The sequence below is a fragment of the Cyprinodon tularosa genome, unplaced genomic scaffold (assembly GCF_016077235.1).
Source record: "Cyprinodon tularosa strain WSP-4 unplaced genomic scaffold, ASM1607723v1 ctg46, whole genome shotgun sequence".
NCBI classification, from domain to species: Eukaryota; Metazoa; Chordata; class Actinopteri; order Cyprinodontiformes; family Cyprinodontidae; genus Cyprinodon; species Cyprinodon tularosa.
The window spans coordinates 1,583,007-1,601,698 of NW_024039185.1; the positions used below are offsets into that span (position 1 = coordinate 1,583,007).

General features: G+C 37.4%; 1 protein-coding gene across 2 annotated transcripts; it reads right to left on the reverse strand.

The window, feature by feature from the left end:
- Positions 1-2,318: 2,318 nt before the first annotated feature.
- tbc1d24 (TBC1 domain family, member 24) lies at positions 2,319-14,619 on the reverse strand. Of its 2 annotated transcripts, XM_038301052.1 has the most exons (8): positions 14,466-14,619; positions 8,836-9,943; positions 7,075-7,080; positions 6,734-6,892; positions 6,547-6,610; positions 5,858-5,953; positions 3,274-3,517; positions 2,319-3,178 (listed from the first exon to the last, which is right to left on the reverse strand). In XM_038301052.1, the coding sequence occupies exons 2-8, from the start codon at positions 9,810-9,812 to the stop codon at positions 3,021-3,023; spliced, it is 1,704 nt and encodes a 567-aa protein (XP_038156980.1). In that variant the 5' UTR covers positions 9,813-9,943; positions 14,466-14,619; the 3' UTR covers positions 2,319-3,020. The 2 variants fall into 2 exon arrangements, with proteins under 2 accessions (XP_038156980.1, XP_038156981.1); XM_038301053.1 differs by lacking the exon at positions 7,075-7,080 and having other exon boundaries at positions 14,466-14,618.
- Between the last annotated feature and the right edge of the window lie 4,073 nt (positions 14,620-18,692).

Genomic DNA, 18,692 nt, shown 5'->3' on the forward strand with positions numbered 1-18,692 from the left:
CTACAACCAACTGACCTCTGCGACACAGAGCACTGTTAAACAGGAACGATTTTACGCATTTATTTTAAGACACGCTGACTCATTTTCAAAATATATTTTCCAGTCATGCTGGCTGTTGTCAGCTTCCACAGAGATGTCCCGACTAAAATAGAGCATGTGCCTTAAAAGCTGTTAGTAATACAAAGCTACAGCAGATTTAAACGTTTTGGGTTTAAGTTTTAATACCAATGATGATTGCATTCTTATTGTCCAACATGGATTTCCAACTGCGATATCAATTATTTAAAAAATATATACAAAATCATTTCAAACAGCTGAAAAGATGAGTTTTTTGTATCCATCTCCATTTTATTAAAAACATTTCAACAGAGTGGTGCGGTGGGGATTCCAAATAAATTCTGTTTAAATCAGGTTAAAATTACTTTTTAGCATTATGGGAAAATTTGCATGTCCATGGATCCAGGTAAAGCAGATTCCACAACAGTTTCTTCCCCACTGCCATTATACTTCTGAATGTTTTGTAAAATGGGTTATTGTATTGTTTTTTACATTATTTCATCATATAAAAAATATGAAAATGTTAGAACTGTAAATTTACAGTCATATGTTTATATTACTCTTTATATATATATTTTTTTTACTTTTTTACCAAGGCTGCACGTTCAAAAAGATAAAATGGTCCAGAGAGCTGTTCCAAACGAAATTTCTTTTGTTTTACACTTGTGTAAACAAAATCACAAATCTGTCTAAGTCTAAAAGTCTAAATAAAGCCACTCTCTTTATTTCTTATTTCATAATTATTCGTTAAAAATTGCGTCATATTACTGCGTGAAAAGCTATGAGAAAAAAAATATTCCGAAGAGCTTATAACTGATGCTAGGCAGCCATATTGGATATTGAGGTGTAAATCTCTTGATGTTTTCCACCTGCAATTCTGATTTCAATAAAGTCTTTAATCTTTCCAATTTAGAAGCTGAAATATAAGGCTGGATGATATGTCCAAAACTGATACAAAGATGCATTTCTTTAGAATTTCAATATTGATATAAAATAATCTGACAGACTACCAAGAATGCCTACAAGATGTCTGTACAAACTTATGAAAGTTAGTTTGCTTATGTTCAAATAAATCTTCCAATAAAACATTTAAGGAATATTTGCTTTGAAAAAACACAAAACTACATAAAACCTAGGGCAGTAACAAATATATTTATAGACCTTAATGTATTTTTTAAATATATAAAAAGTCATATCATCGATATTGAATTGATATATATTCAGATATTGTCCAGCTCTAATCTAAGGTCAGAAAACTAAGAAACATATTTTCCAATAAATAGTCCTTTTTCTAAAACGTCCAGTTTGCTGGCATCTCGAAATGTGATATTTCACAAGTTTGAGCCTATTATAAAACCAGGTGTCTCTAACACGTAACTTGGCAAGTCCAAACTTTTTTGCAAGAAAAGCTCAGCATTTTTTGTTAATCAGAATAACATTAAGATTGTTCTCTTTTTAAAGAAAATTCATTTACAGATAACAGTTCAAACTTCCCCAACTGTTTGAAAAATACAAAAAAAAGTCCTCTTTTTACCCTTTAATGGTGAGCTTATTTTAAGCTCCCTGCTAAGTGGTTACATACTGTAATAGGAAGTGATGTCGTTTAGAAAAACATCTTTTTGGTTTTTAATGAGGCCGAGGGCAGCTGTGGCTATGCTGTAGCTCACTACTATCACCATGTGTGAATGAATGTTATGTAAAGTGTTTTGTGGACCGTAGACTTGAAGCGCTATACAATTACAGGCCAATTTACAGTAAAACATACATTTTGCAATGTCAGTTTCTCATAGCAATGGCTGTTATTCTCTAGCTCACACTTTCCTGATATTTTATTGCCGACTGATGTGACAGTTATCCTTGGAGACTTTGGTTTGATGTGCATGTTGTCAATTCAGCACAAAGTGTCTTAGCAGCAGAGCCAGAAATGTGTGCAGTGAATTGGCTCATGGGGATTTATGAAAGTTGATTTGACAGGTGAATTTAGAGTGTGTAGAAATGGATCATATGCTTTGTTAGCCCAGCTTCTCCTGCTGAATAGAATGTAAAACATCACTATATCATTTGATTAGTTCATTGATTAGTTCAGCTTTTTAGATTATCTGGCAATTTTAAATGAAAACTTTTAGAAATCGGATATGGAGTTATAGTCACAGTCAGCTGACAAATTAACACATTTAACACCTTTCCATGATTACCTGGGAGAAACAGAATGTGGCATTTGCTTTCCCAGACTAAAGCAAAAGAATTAAAGATCACAACCATTAATATTTCAGGTAATACTGTATTCTCAAATGTAGGACATGTTTGCTTCTTTGTTACGGTACTTTGTTCACATTCCACTCTGAGGGACATCCATACAGCCACAGGACATGTAACCCCATCAACACAGGTTCAACATTTTACACAATTCTTCCCATTTCTAGGAAACACACAAATGCCAAAAAAGCAGAAAAGGCTATGAAATTACTTATTTCATCGAGGTTAAATCACTATGCAGAGAAGTATTCATATAAACAGGGAAAAAAAAGGTTTTGAACCTAGAGGTGCAAAAACAGCAACAAGCATTTGCATAATATATCTTCTTACATCCTTCACATGAAGCACAGGAAATCAAATAGTGCAGAAAACAAATGCATCAGGAGTGGACCAAACAGGTCTGTCCTGGAACAACACGACACCATCATCATATTTAACCTTTTAACACATAATGAAGACTTCACCTCACATTTAATGTTAGATATCAACCGTTTTATAATCTCTGGAGCACATCAAGGACTTTTGGCAGAGTGAAATAAACTTAAATGTAGAAATTAGAAACCTTAACACCTCCACAGTTTTTACCATAATCTGGACATACAAAAATTAACAAAAATATAGAATCTTTATACACCAATAAATAAACATGAAAAACCAAGAAGATGCTGTTCTGTCGGCATATCTGCATTTTTACTTCCGGCTCCCTATTATTGGGCCATGGCGTCCTGGAAGCCCCAGACCTCCAGCAGGGAAATCTGGAAGCTCTCCTTACACAAGGGCGGGTTATCAAAGGTGGTGCACCTGCCTGTGTGCCCGTGGTTCAGCTCGGCGTCGATGTACAGAGCGTTCCCGTCGCCTCCACCCCCTGATCGGAGCAGACGTTAAAACAAACAATAAAAGCTTTGCAAGCTAAATATCTAGATTTCATATAAGCAAACACTGCATCAACACTTTACTCACCCACTATGATGGAGTCGAAGTTTCCAGCCATGAACATGGAAGTGTTTTTGGAGTTAAGGTTGAAGTGGCGAGCGGCAAGAAACGGCGATAGATCTCCAAGAGGTTTGTCAGGCTGCTGTAGGCTTTTGTCTCCATTCTGGTCCTCAGAGGAGGCAGAATTCTCCTGACCCTCGGGTCTGATGGCAGACGCTAACTCAGGGTGGCGGATCACCACCCACTCATAGCGCTCCATCTCAGGCTTCAGCTAAAAAAGGAGAGAACGAGTGAATATATGTTCAGCTATACTTAGTTATGTAAGGCTGTGCCATTTGGCTGAAAGAGGTTTCATCATATAAGCATTTTTAGATCAGGTGATAGAAAACTATTTTATCAAAGGTAAAAAATAAATTATTAAAATTCTTACCTTATGCTTTTCTAAATATAACCTTTAACAAGAGGTCAGACAACCACCAGCCTTGCTCAGCTTGTCTGGTGGTAGATCTCAAATCCTAAATCCATTTCTCTGCCTACAGCCCCCAGAATGCCATGCAGTGCGTTCATTAATACCAAGCTTGCGATCAACTCGCTAACTCAACCCAACTTTGACTGATCATGAATCTGAACATGCACGTATAAAGGGGCGGGTTCAAGTCAGCAGACAAATCAATCATGAGCACAGAAGGGAGAGCGGCATATTTCTCCTGTGAGGAACAAAAACTGAACTTACAAAGAGCTAAAGAAAAGTCAAAGGCTGTTGCGGCATGAAAGAGACGGCAAATATGGTGGCAAAGGATTACAGAATGCATAAAGGAGCAAGTTAAGGTCATTTCACACAACCTGCATCCCAACTTTGCTGCATATTAATATGCGTCTCATCCCATGAAGAGGAGAGATAAAATAAACACTAAAACATCTGATTAGTTGGATTTTTTTAAATCAATAATGTTTGGGCTATTATAGAGCTGGAAGGTGATGCCACGATTGCATCATATTAATACAGGAAGTGATCAATCTGAGTGAAATCATCCTGATTATTCTGTGGACAGAACTCAGCGGGCAGATGGCAAAAATGCCTAAATGTACAGAAATGCTTTCCTACTAATTAAATGAAACTTCCTGTGAAGACAAACATTTCTGTTTCAGTCTCATGCGGACTGTCTGTACAGAAAGGGATATAAATGCTCATTGTTCCATTTCACAGCAACAGGACAGCTTTCTTCTTAGTCATTTCCACCTGGCGGTGTATGTGAAGCTGCAGGTTGCATAATATCACGTGGTCGTCGAGTCTGAATTAACGCTCTGAATTCAATCGTGTCTTCAGTGAAAGGAAATATCATTGCTTCTTGAAAAGCTGATTGGCTGCAGGGGGGAGCGTTTTCTAGGATTCAGATCAATCCTGCAAGTCACCATGGTAACTAAATTAGCTAGAATGAATCCAACTTTATGACACCGGAAAGTCAGGATTAAACCTGACGTCGACTCATTAACCCAGTGATCCTGCTTCGTGGTGCAGGCCTCTGATGTCTATCGTGACATATTCACTATTTTAAAGATTGCACACCAATTTTTGAAGACTCAACAGAATTTCATTTCTGAAGCTGAAAATTTCTCAGCCTGGTTTGCATCAATTTGTTTTATTTTTTTTTAATAGTTTAACTTTTTTTTATATAGAGAAAGATTGTGAAACTGGTACTATTGGCATCTTAGCTTTTAATATCTTCCTTTTATCAATAAAGCCAGAATTATAAAGAAAATAGAAACAAAGAAGTGTGGTTAAAGACTCAGAATTACGGCAGACGCTTAATGGACAAAGCCTTTAGACTAGTTTCATGAGTCAAAGATTAAGACTTTTGGAAGCTGTGTTCTTCCATATTAAACTAAAAGCACACATTATACCAGTAATGAAACATGGAGGCAGTGGTGTGATGGTTTGTTGCTGCATAAATACTCGTGACAATTTGCATTGAATAATGGAGCCATGAATTTTGCCATTTAGCAGAAAATCATCAATTCATGACCTTTAGCCCAGGTGAACTTAGGTGTTGTAGCAGTAAGTTTCATATAAAGGAGACATTTACAGGTATTGTTTTAGTTGTTGCTCCTTTAGTCTGGACACTCATCTTAACCTTTTCTCTCCCATCTTAAACAAACGGCATCCCTGACAGACTGGGAACCAGAACACCATCTATTCCGTGTGTCAGGAGGCGTGGTGTCAGGTGAGGGACGAACCAGAGAACACAGGATCAGGTAACTGGAGTTTCCGACCAAGACCTACGTTTTGGTGTTTAAGGTGTTGGTGTGTGTCTGGACACAGAAAGCTGGATGAATAATTTATACAAGACAGTTTTCTCATTTTAAGCTGAAATGTTATTAAAAATAAGAAATCAGCTGTGCATAAGGCATTTAAGTTATTTCCTGCAGAAAAATTGCACCAATAATTTAGTTTTCTCCTACTTGTAGTCCCAAAGGACCCCTTTTGTAAACCAGATATGTGAAACAAATGCTTATGGTGCCCTCTAGTGACCACCTCGTGGTATTATTCAAAGTAGAAATAAAATGAAGCCTGGAAAAAATACATTGAAAAACAAACAAAAAAACACCTTACCCTGAATACAAAACACTCCCCTGTGCCAAAGAAACTCAACTTGTTGCCTCCACGTTTTCTCTCCTCCCAGTCTGTCGACAGGAAAGCTCCACACACCTGGATACAAAAACAAACAGAATATGACAAGAAAAATTAGCTGCAGTGGTTTTGATCTTTGGATCAGACTTTAAAAACCTGTTATTAATGTTCAGCAAGCATCCAACGGGAAGATCTCTAATGACATCCAGCCATATGAGATCCACTGTAAATGGCATTAGATTAAAATAACATTTTTAATGAAGATTTAAGAGCAAAGGTTTTCGTCAAACTACTTTGATCTTTTCAGTATAATCTTAATGGAAATAGAAGCATATAAACTTTAGTGTATTTGGTTATATGTCCTTTGGCCCTTTGCACCTAGATAACATGATGGTGGTCCAGAAAGTGTTTGGCCCCAACCTCGCATCAGGGCAGAGGCATGGGCAATTAAATGGCCTAATGTTAACCTGGTTGATGAGATTGAAAAATATATATACACATCTCTATAACTAACTAATTCACTAACTAACTAACTATTTTGTTGTTTGTCTTTTTTTTTGGGATTGTAAAAGAAAAATTGTCAGGTTATTCATCAGCAGGTTTAAAAGAACCTGAATTAAATTCCATATGAATCGTCAAGTGACATTAGGAGAAGAAGGTGCTCTGCTTACATCTCCATCTGTAGTCCTAATGAGGAGCAGAGTGGGTTCATGGCCCTCACAATGAGAGTAGAACCTAAAATCAAGATGCAAGAGATTCCTTCAATTTCTTAAAAAAAAAAAAAGAAAAAAAAAAAAAAGAGCAGGAGCTGCAAATAGAAAAACAAAATGTATGGATACAGGCACTAAATAAGATCACCTATTAATGCTGCAACCATGAGTGGAGGTGGTAAACAGGAGCTCCGGTTGGCACAGGGCGAAGCGCTCTGGGATCCACGACCAGATGTCATGCATCTCCTTTGCGCTTACAATCTCTGAGGAGAACGTCTCAGGATTAAGTGCCAGCTGCACATTTCGCCTGGAGACCCAGAAAAAAAGGAAACAGGACAAGTTAGAGAGCAAATTTTCAGGTACTGATGGTGATTCTGGTTTAAAATGCTATTATAGAAAACCAAACTTGATAAACAGTTTGCAGGTACAACATGATGCCAATTTAGAACCAAAAAAACAAACAAAAGGATGATGAAGAAGGGAACCCACCTAAATCTGTGACACAACCAGTGCAGATAACAGGAATGGAGAGCAGATGAGACAGAAGATAAACAGAAAAGAAACAAAAAAAATAGACAAAGACAATGAGAACACAGATAAGCACATTAAACAATTAAAAAAAGAATGAAATTCATTACGCTGCTAAATTTAACAAGGTTCTCTGTTATTAAAGGCCTGCAGGTCAATGCTTCTACACACCACAGTGACCTGATTTCATGTCTACAAATTGCTTTTACTTTTACTTAAGTGCAAAAATCACCTGAAATGTCACTAAAAACATTAATTTGAAGCAGCTTTAGAAAAGTGGGGACTTTAAATAAGAAATTAAATAAGTCACATGTCATCAGGAATACACAAGAAAAGTATTTATAATCCCCGAAACCTCCTTTATCCCCCCAATTATTTTATTTCAAAGGGACAAAGCAAAACAAAGCTCTCCATTATTGGAAGGAAAGAATACACGGTTTAACATAAGCTACAAATAAAAATTGTTTAACCGAGTTAAAGATTTTCACTCTATCCATAATTTTAATAACTTTTGATAAATTCCACTCATCTCTTTAACCTAATCTTGGTCAAATCTGAGCTGTTCTGTTTCGGACCCTACAGAACATTTGAGAAAGAGCAATATGAAGACTAAGGAACACAGCAGATAAGTCAGGGAGAACTTCAGCTTAAAAACAACAACAAAAAAAACCAATGTGAAGTAAAAAAAAAAAAAAAAAAAAAAGTAGCACTGCACATTAAGACAGTTGGAGTTTTGCCCAGCAGGACGGTTTGGACCATATGACTAGAACTGCAGTCGAAAGGTGTAAAATAAAGCATCTTCTTGGGGATAAAATCATGCAGCTAAAGTTTAGACTTGAATCCGATTGATAACTTTAGGCCTGACTTGAAAACTGCTGCTCAGCAACACCCTCCTTCTAGGGATGGAACGGTTTATGAAAACCGTCCGAACCGTTCGGTTCAACAGTCTCGGTTCGGTTCGCGTGTGTTGCGTTCGGTTCATGCGCAGCTCCTTTTTCTCATAGGCGAAGCGTGTACACTCCCGAGCAGAAGGTGGCGGTACTGCGACCAAAGCCAACCACCAGTAGTAAACAAGATGAAGAAGCGAAGCAGCGTAGCCGGGTGTCGCAGAAAAAAATCAGTTGTGGAGTTTTGTGTGGGTATGGCGAGTGGGAAACAACAGGAGTTGGAAGACGCGTCAGCAGCACTTTATAGGTCTGTTGTATGGGACCACTTTGCATTTAGAGTGACCTACGATGACGGCGGAAAGAAAGTTGTGGATGAAAACAGTGTGCAAGCATTGTGCAACACGTTTTGTTTATGCTAACAGCAACATGACCAACATGTCAGGCTAACAACCAACATATATCGAACCGAAAACCGTGAGCACGAAACCGTGAACCGAACCGAACCGTGGATTTTGTGAACCGTTCCACCCCAAACTCCTTCCAGTTTGGGCTACTAAACCCCAGTGAAACAGAGGTTTGCTGTAGCGTGGTTAAAAGTAGAAAGGGTTAAGAGGTGTGAATACTTTTGCAAGGGGTTGAAATTCAAATTAAGTACCATTTAAGCTCAGTTTAAAGTTATTTGACTGCCAACTCTAGGTGGAATTTATCATCTAAATCGATAAGGTTTTATTTTTGAAGCAATAGCTGCATATGGTGAAATGAACCAAAAAGTAAAAAAAAAGAAGGTAAGAAGAATAAGAGATGTATATTGGAGGACTTCAGGATCAGACGTTACCTTTTCTGTTTGACAGTGATCCCTTTCTGCTGCAGGGACTTTTCGTTCGTCAGCTGCAGCAGAGTGATTTCCTTGCGGTTAATTAGGCGGATGGAGAAGGACTTTTCCAGCAACTTGTCAGGCGTGACGGTGGAGCCGATGCCTTTGATGAACGCCTGAATATCCAACCTTATTTTCTCAGAGTCCTGCGGCTGTTGGTGCTGTCCTCCTGCTCTATGTTTGCGATAAAACTTAAGCAAGGCTATGGCAACACGGTAGAGAACCTTGTAGCCCTCTACCAGATAAACATCCAGTACTCTGACCATGTGGCTAAACGGCAGATCTCCAAGCACCCAGCGCTGCCAGTCTGCATAGACCTCAAGCACATCCTGAGCTGTGGCGACAATCAGTTTGTGAGCAGCCGTGCAGTACTTGTTGGCCAAGTCTCCGAAGGTCATGCAGCTGGACTCATAGGCCAAGAAAGTCTGATCCAACAATCGTTTCCCCGGCTCGTTGCAAGCCAGTATGCGGCTGACGTGTTCAAAACACTGAGCTTCATCTTTACTGAAGTGGAGGAGCAGTGAAGTAATAGCTGGAAGAGACGGGCAGTGGGAGATGTCTGGAAACTGCCCCGCGATGCAGTTGATGATGCGATGAGCCGAGGCCACAGCGTCTGCTTTCAGACAGTAGCCAGGCACAGGATTCCCATCCACAAACTCTGGCAGCGAGATATGCGAGGATGGCTTCTTTGTGGCTGCCTCACCCATAATGTCACGGTACACCTCTGCATCTGGTGTAACTGTGCGGCAGGGGATGGATTTGATGAGCTGCTGATAGACTTGTGCCCGCAGTTTGTGGTTCTTGGCCCAGTAGCCTTGGCGAGCCATCTGTTTGAACTCTTTCAGCTCTTTACAGTCAACCTTGGTGGGCCCGCTGCTCTTGGCCAGGTCGCCCATTAGGTTCCAGTCCACAAAGGTGCCATAGTCCTCCTCTGCCATGATGATGGAAAATGTATTTCTCTCTGCCTAAGTAGAAAAGAAGGAGGTTTCCACCAAGGTATTGATGCCCTTTGTTCCTCCACACAACCTTTGGCACACAACTTGTTGACATTACCTGCCCATGTTGGTTACTAGAAAAACAAACAGAAAAACAACTTAGGTTTGCGGAACTTTAGACTCAACCAGTTGAGTATGTTGATAAATCCCCCCGTCCTTCAGGTTTATTTTGAGCATTGAATAAAATCGTCTTCCCACCTGGTACCAAAATCTCGCTCTGATAGACCAGACGATCTTTCATTGGCTCTACATTAGTCCTGAAACAATTCATCGATTATTTAAATAATCATCAACTAATTTAGTAATTGATTAATCATTAACTGAAGTGTACAGACTCTAAAACATGCCTTTATCTGATGGGAAAACCCAATTAGAGCAGTAATTACATAGAATTTATTTTAAAAGAAAATGAAGGTAAAACATTTTTGTCTGGGAGCTGCAGGGCCTCTGACTGGAAGTCTCTACAGAGGGTGGTGAGGACAGGGGAGAAGATCACGGGGGCGCCGCTCCCCTGCATCAAGAACATCGCGGACAGGCGCTGCCTATCCCGGGCTCACCAGATCCTCTTCGACCCCACCCACCCCAACCATGGACTCTTTTCCCCACTGGCGTCCGGCAGAAGGTTCCGCAGCATCTTCTGCAGAACGACCAGACTACTGAACAGTTTCTTCCCCCTGGCCATCAGACTACTTAACGCCACATAACACTCCTCCCCCCATGGACATGGACAATACATGCACCTTAGTTTAGTTTTGTCTTCAATTTAATGTTTCATTTTCAATAACTCTTCAGTGCAATATTTATGTATTTATATACTCTTACCCTGTATATAACTAGCTCTTACTCATAGAAAACATATTTATTGTGCAGGAATAAGGTCTTAGCTCTGTTACACTGGTAGCCAAGTAATCGACATTTCGTTGTCAAGATTCACCTTGTATTTTTTGTGCAATGACAATAAAGGAAGTCTAAGTCTAAATTATCTTCTTTAAGGAAACCTTTGGCTATCTGATTATAAATCGATTAACTGAAAAAAAAAATAATCAACAGATTAATTGATTTGCTATATAATGTTTAGTTGTAGCCCTACTCTACATACAGGTATAAATAAATTTGACTTTTTTTTTCTGTAGACTATCTTGGAATTATTCTGGGTGCTATTTTCTCCTTTTCTTTAGCAGTCCAAGAACAGTATAATCGATGTTGTAACACACCGAGTCTAATCTAAAAAAAAAAAAAAAAAAAAAAAAAAACAACAGCTTAATGAAGGACTCAGTTATTTCAGCAATTTCAGGTAAAAAGGTTTGGATAAAATTCTTGTAGAATTGTAAATACCGGTAGTCATCATTACTCATGGTATAGACTATAAATATCTGCTCAATCATGTGTCTTTAGGATTGAATCATTTTAAACTAATGAATCCTTAACAGCTTTCCTTTTAGTCACATTGTGTCTATTTATACTAGTAAGTAAAGACGTCTCATTTATTGGAAGCGTTATACTTAGGTGTTGCTTTATAAATACCATTCATACCTAAAGTTCAAAATTATGTTATGACCTTACCTCGTTGGGATAAAAAAAAAATCAGTTTCGTTTTAGTAGTGAAGTACTGATATGAAATTGTCACATCAGTGCCAACATGTTATTTTGCCAATAACATTGTTTAAGTGACTGAATGCTTCTGTGCTGCAGATATGTGTCATGAAACATAAAGGTTCCATCTGCTTCAGCTAGCATAGAAATAGAGCTAGAATGGGGGAAAAGCTGTGCTATCGGACAATGTCCTGCTTTGATGTCCGATTAGCAAGACGAGGACCATAGAAACTGCCAGAGCAGAAAGGTATTTTCCTCACTTTATCATATCCCCACCAGTTTAATCAATAACACATTTACATCAAAGATCTACATCACTTGAGGTGATAAAATGCAGTCCAGTCCACCTGACTTACCAAATGTAGTATGTTGAATAGGGTAAATGAATAACTTTTAGATCCAAACATCCCTTTGCAGTTGAAATATTGCGCATATTTTGCACTGATGACTGTAATTTGGCATCTAATGCAGCTTTAGATTAGAACAAAGACTTGTATGTGTCCAGATGGCCCAGTTAAAGCCCACACTTTAAATCAAGTGAATCTATGGCAAGACTTAAAAATACTATCAGCCAAACTGTTTCAAAACATCTTTACTCAGCAACTTTTTTATTATTGTATGATGTTTAAAACTTTCTCAATACATTCTTCCTTAGAATAACTGTCACATGAGGAGGATGTTTGACCAAAGTTCACTAAAGCTGAAAAAACGAAAGTCATAAAAATCACAGATTCTTTAACTACCTTTAAAGGAGTCACATGTCACAAATCAAACTGGAACTCTTCAATCCTACTTTAAATAAATAATGAAATCTAAGCAGTCATGTTGTAGTTTTGCACTTCGGAGACTTTATTTTAACCAATCAGCAAAAATATTGCATCGTTTCACCTTTAAAACACCATTTTATCACAACCTGATTCAATTTCCTGCAAGTAAACAAAACATGTGTAATCCCACCATAAAAATAATATTGTGTATCAATAATTTATCCTGAAAAAAATTATGAGGACAAATTACCACTTAAGATTTCAAATCTCATTCAAAATTAGACCTACCTAAAATTAGATGTATTGTGCATAATTTTCACTTCTGAGGTTTTAATATAATCTTTAAAATTGAATAATATTATCTCAGATAAAAAAAAAAACAAATGACCCAGCATCCAGCTGCTGGATATAAATCTTTAAAAAAAACTACCACAGACTCATGGGCTGTGAGCTGTATTTTTAAAACTGTTACTGATGTAGTTCATCATAAAGGTGCTTTTATTACTAAATATTTAAGGCTGCAATCAACAATTACTTTGCAAATCGATACATTTTTCGATTCTTTTTTTTTTTTTTTACAGATGAAACTTTTTTTAAAATGCAAAATGTTTATATCTTTTTTTTTTCTTACAATGGTGATGTAATTACTGCTTTAAATGGGTCGCCCTGTCAGCTAAAGGCCTGTTTTAGAGTCTCTATGGGTCAGTTAACGATTATTAAATTAGTTAATGATTATTTCAATAATCGATTAATCACAATTATTTTTTTGCAGCCATAAAATATTTTCATCTCATTTTGGGCAAGCAAAGAACAAAGGAGATGAAGAGGGAGAGTTCAGTATAAACATAATCTACCTTCTCTCATATTGCACTGGACTTTAAACCAAATAATTCCTTTTTTATTAACAGTAATGTAACAATTTCTAAAATTCTTACTGATATTTTTTTCTCCTCCACACAAATAGGAAACAACTATATAAGTCAAATGAAATAAAAGGCTTTTAAACATGTAAACTAGCTTTTGCAGTAAAAACCATTGCAACAATCTTGCAGCTGATACCAACTAAACTACATCAATCCCTTGCAATAGCAATATTACGTTGATCCTGCGATAACAAATCACAATACTACCCTCAATTCAGAGCTTTCAGTATTATAGTGGTGGCCTAGTGGTGAGGGCATAGAACTTGAAATCCTGAGGTTGTGAGTTCAAAAACCACTCAAACTCACAAGCCAGGGTGCCAGACACACAGAGACAGGCACCCCATGAATCCCCTACAGCAGAGTTCTTCAAAGTTTTCCAGGCCAAGGATCCCCAAACTGATGGCGAAATGGAGCAGGGACCCCTTAATTATATATATTGTATGAAATAGTGTTATATCAAACTGGTCCTATAGTAACTATTACAGATGGAGTAATGTAACGAAAGTAATTCCTCCCTGGGATTACTAAAGTATTTCTGATTCCTGGCTGATGGGACAGGTGTTGTGAATGAAACTGTGCCCAGCTTGAAAGAGCTCCTGTGTGTCGCTGAATGTGTGCAATGATGACTGAAAGACTTCTTATGCCTCCATTTATCTGTTTACTACAGCGTGTTGCATTCATGGTAATGTTTTTCTTTTTAAGACATTAGAAATTAGGGGGGAATAAAAAAAAAAAAATATTCTAATCAACCAAAAAGTTTGCGACCCCCATGCAGTACCTCTATAGACCCATAGGGGTCGCGCACCTCCGGCTTAATGAATGACCGCAATCAGCTGACATTACCTATTGCAATTCTAATTCCTATTACAATACCTATTGTATTCCAATTATCCGCTGCAATTGAAGCTAACGTGAACCTGTCATGGTATTAAGCATCGCTGGAATAATAATAATTCTGCAGGGTTAGCACAGCTAGCGTTAGCTTGGCTGCTAACCCCCGCAGCTCTTCTGTGCCAAAGCAGCGCATATAAAACCCAACAAGAAACACATAGCAGAGAATCCATAAAAACATTCCTCATTAGATGATGGCGGAGCCACAGGAACATAAACCTCCAGAACCTGCTAGCATCGGACGCTACATATTAATGGTGTCCAGTGATCGTCTGCGGATCCTCGAGATTACGGATAAACTTTAAGGATTATCCCATAGCTGCGCGTGACATTACATACCAGCAAGATATCATTTACTCCATTAATTCAGATAAAATGACAAGCAAGAAACGAGCTGATTCCAACATGAAGCAATGTATTACCTGCGGGCTGCATGTCTTGAAGACGCGTTCACGTTCAGTAGTGTCGGGCATGCGCACTGCTGCTTAAATATACACTGACAGCCACTCTTTTGCAGAAGTCGTTTGACCTGTCCCGTTTGAAAGTCTATTTATATGGGCCTACTTATGCATTATTTAGAGAATGCAATAATTTTTTTTACAATCCTCGTGAATTTCTGCCTATGACCATGAAGAAGTTGCATTACAGACCCAGATAAGCTGTTTTCTCCCTGTCTTGTTATGATGCCTTTTGCAAAGGACAGGAAGTACCCTTGCAAGGACAACAACCGATCTCTTTGTTAGGAAGTCAAAGCAGCGACCAAACTACAGCCACCCAACACATGACAGTTGTTATTGATAATTAAATTGTGCAATAAAAGATGTCTCCCAGAGTAACCCTGGGGTAAAATGTTATTCAGCTCATGTCCCTCTGAAGTACAGCTGATGTTTCCCAAAAACTCCTTTTAGAAAACATGATTTTTACTTTAATAGGGAAGCATTATTAAATTAATATGCATTTAAAGTATAATTATTTTAAATATGTTAAAAGATGTCTATTCTATCTTTTAATTGTGGGGGTCTCGTGTGCAAAGTTGTAATCCATTTCAGTGTTAATCACAACAAACGTATTCAAAAGTATTTATCCTAGAATGTATTTTCACCTATTTTCATATTAAAGCCATACAATTTGATTTATTATATGTTTATGTTATTAATACATCCAAAACAAAGTTGTGTGTAATTGTGAAGTGGAAACTGCTGCCATCAACACCTTTGTTTATAGATGGTGGAAATGGACCTGTTTTTCCAGTCTAGTCCTGTTTCTCTGACTGTGACCGGCTGGATGTGCTTCATCCTCTGACATGGGACCTGGCTCAGAGCTTGTCTGCCTATCTGTGTGTTTCCTGGACGGAGCCGCCTCTTACAGTTGCTTTTTGTATCTCTGCTTCTGTCTCCTTGAACCCCAGTCGGCCTCAGCAGATGGCCGCTAACACTGAGTCTGGTTCTGCTGGAGGTTTCTTCCTGTTAAAAGGGAGTTTTTCCTCTCCACTGTCACTACAAGCATGTTTAGTGTGAGGCATTGCATTCGAGTCAATCAGTCAATGCAATCAACTGTTTTTCCTTAGATAGAAAACTTTGGATCAATTTAACTCTATGATCTGGTGAACTGTAAAGTGCCTTGAGATGACGTGTTGTGAATTGGTGCTATAGAAATAAACTGAATTGAATTTAAATGAAAAGAATAAATTGTTTTTTGTTACAAATGACATCTAAAAAAATCACTTATTTACATTTAATTTGAATAAAGGCTAAAGGTGTTGTCTCATCTGATTTTACAAAACATTTTCTGCCATATCTTTAGATCTTGACTTTGACCAGGCTATTCCTACACACGGACTTGCGTGGATCTGAGCCATCCCGTTGTTAGTCTGTTTATATGTTTAAATGGTGATTGTTCTCCTGGAAGGTGAACCTCTGCTCTCGTCTCCTGCAAAGTACAGCAGCTTTCTTCCAGGATTGCCTCCAGCAGCTAAATCAGACCTCTCTTCTGTTACCATGTCCCCTATTACTGCCCAAAAAAGACACTCTAAGACAAAGGTGCTGCCATCACTATGTCCTAGGTTGATGTGCAAACCAATCAGATCTATGCACAATTCCACTACCTCCTAACTTAAGGAAGCTCTCTTGTTTCCTGTCTTTTTCTGCTGGATGAACTGATCATTCCAGGTGTGCCTGACCTCAATAACCATGGTCAGACACATTAATTAATCAGTTCATCCTGTAATGAAAGGCAGGAAACGAAAGAGCTGCCTTAAAACCAGGAAGTTGTGGAGTCGTGCATAAAGCCCATTAATATCCACAACTTTGTGTTGGACTATCACTCAAAATCTCAACAAATCATAATTTTGTGGTTGTAAAATGGCGAAACGTGAAAAAGGTCCAACTCTCCCAGTACATTCAAATAGTATGCTTTTATTATAGTATTAAATATAATTTAATTCAGGATAGGACAGATGATATTGCTATTACGTCCAGCAAATCAATAAATCAATAAAAAACACATTATTAGGATGATTGTGGTCCATTGCTGCATCTTGTTTATATCTAAATATGTTTATACCTTCAGGTCCCAGTCATATCCGTTTAGATAAAAAAAAAAACTTGGTTAAATGTAATAAACCAATAAACAGTCATGAAATTGGGGTTAAAAAATTAAAGATAGAAAGCTATTCTTCTTTGTTAACATTTAAATCAGTGATGTTCAATGTCTTTGTTCAGGTTAAAATCAGACACGCCTTAAAAATGTAAACCTCTCGGTATAGAAAGGGAAGAGATGTCAATCTACGGCCAGGGTTTGGAGGGCATATGTAAAAGATTGGAGTAGCTAAGAGTTTAGAACTGCGGAGAGAGAAGCAGATGGTGTAAAGCCAACAAGCTTTTAGGTCGTAGCTAAGAAGGTTTATGTTTATCCAATTGTCCCAATCCCACACATGTGATACAGCACTGCTCTAACCTAGCCAACCTCTGTTTCTTCCCACTCAACTCTTTTTTAGTGCACTTCTATACAGAAACAAATGTGATAACATTTTAAAAAATAAAGATTTGTAGTTTCACTTAATATATTTTTATCTGTTCTTGCATGAAAAGCGCACCAGATGAGGACCGCCCAGCATCTTATTGATAGTTTTAAAGAAATGGAGAATTATCAATTTCCAATCTTGTTAAACAGATGATAAATCACACTCCTCAAAACCCCAAACTAACCAACTGCGTCGCACTGTGAAAAAAGTATTAAAGTGTTTACACTGTGCACAAAACATTGGATTCAACAGACAGGCAGCAAACCCCCATGATACCAAAATTTTCAAAAACAATGTGCAATATGAGATTTAGTCACATGTTTTGTATATTAATTTTGATCATCATTTCATGGTTGAATTAAATTCTATTGTTTACGTACTGTTAATGACTTAAGAATATGCAGTTTTTCTATTCTTTAGAAAATATAAGTGTATAATTTTAATTATTTTGCTTGAGAAGGAAAACCAAGAAAGCCAATATTTTCCAAGTGGCATAAGCATCTAATATTTTCTAGTAATATGTAATGTTACAATTAGTTGAATTGTGTAAATACTCGGTTGTTATGTTGTTCTTTTTATTAGTCTTTTCATCCTCATTGTTATGGCAACGGTGGTTGGAATCAAACTCCAAACAGATTCCAAAGTCCTTGTAAAATCCATGTGCTTTGAATCATGCCTGAATTATTAGCTTGTCTTTTTTGTAGAATTATACCCTCCTCTGAGCCACATGTTCCATGTGACAAATATTAGCCATAGTAAGGAAACTCAGTAAACACAACGTATCTTGTAGATATGTGAAAGTTTTTAATTTCTAATCCAGTGCAGACCTTTAAATTTTTAAGAGCATAGGACTTAGGTTTGCCAACTGTCCCTTAGAAATCAACTGTCTCATGTGTAGAACAATTTGGGTTATGATTAAACATTTATAAAATCAATCTGAATTTGCAATGTTGGGGTGGAAGACAATGCCTGGCCAAAAGGTGTCCCTTATAAAATTTTCACAAAGTTGGCAACTGTAGTTGCAATTGTTAAAAACTATGTGATCAGAGAATAACAGGAGTTCTCTTATGTTATTTTTTTTATTTACTGTGAAAAGCATTCATACTCTGAACATTTTCAGATTTATCTACAAAAGAAAAACAAACTATGAATTAAAAATTTAAAATTAAATATATATAATTATATAAATAATGTAAATTTTAAAGAATTATGTTATAAAATGCTTTTCTAATTAACCCTTACTCTGATGCAGAAGAGGATTAGGGCTACTGAAAAAAAAGTTTACTGATTTAAAATTTTAATTTCAGTATAATATGAGAAAATTTTCTCAGAATTCTGACCTTTTTTCCTCAGAATTCTGACTTTTTCTCTCAGTATTCTGACTTTTTTTCTCAAAATTATGACTTTTTTCTCAGAATTTTGGATCTTCATGTAGATGGGCACCATGAAGAGATGTTGGAGCACTCAGCTTCACTGAAAAAGATATGAGTTGTTTGGGAGGGCCAGTAACACACTAGTGAAAAATGACGAAATTAGGCAACTTTTTACGTGCCTGAGGGGTCCCCGGTGATACTTTTTCATTAATGGAGGAGCAGAAGGTCAGATATTAAAGTCAGAATTCTGACAA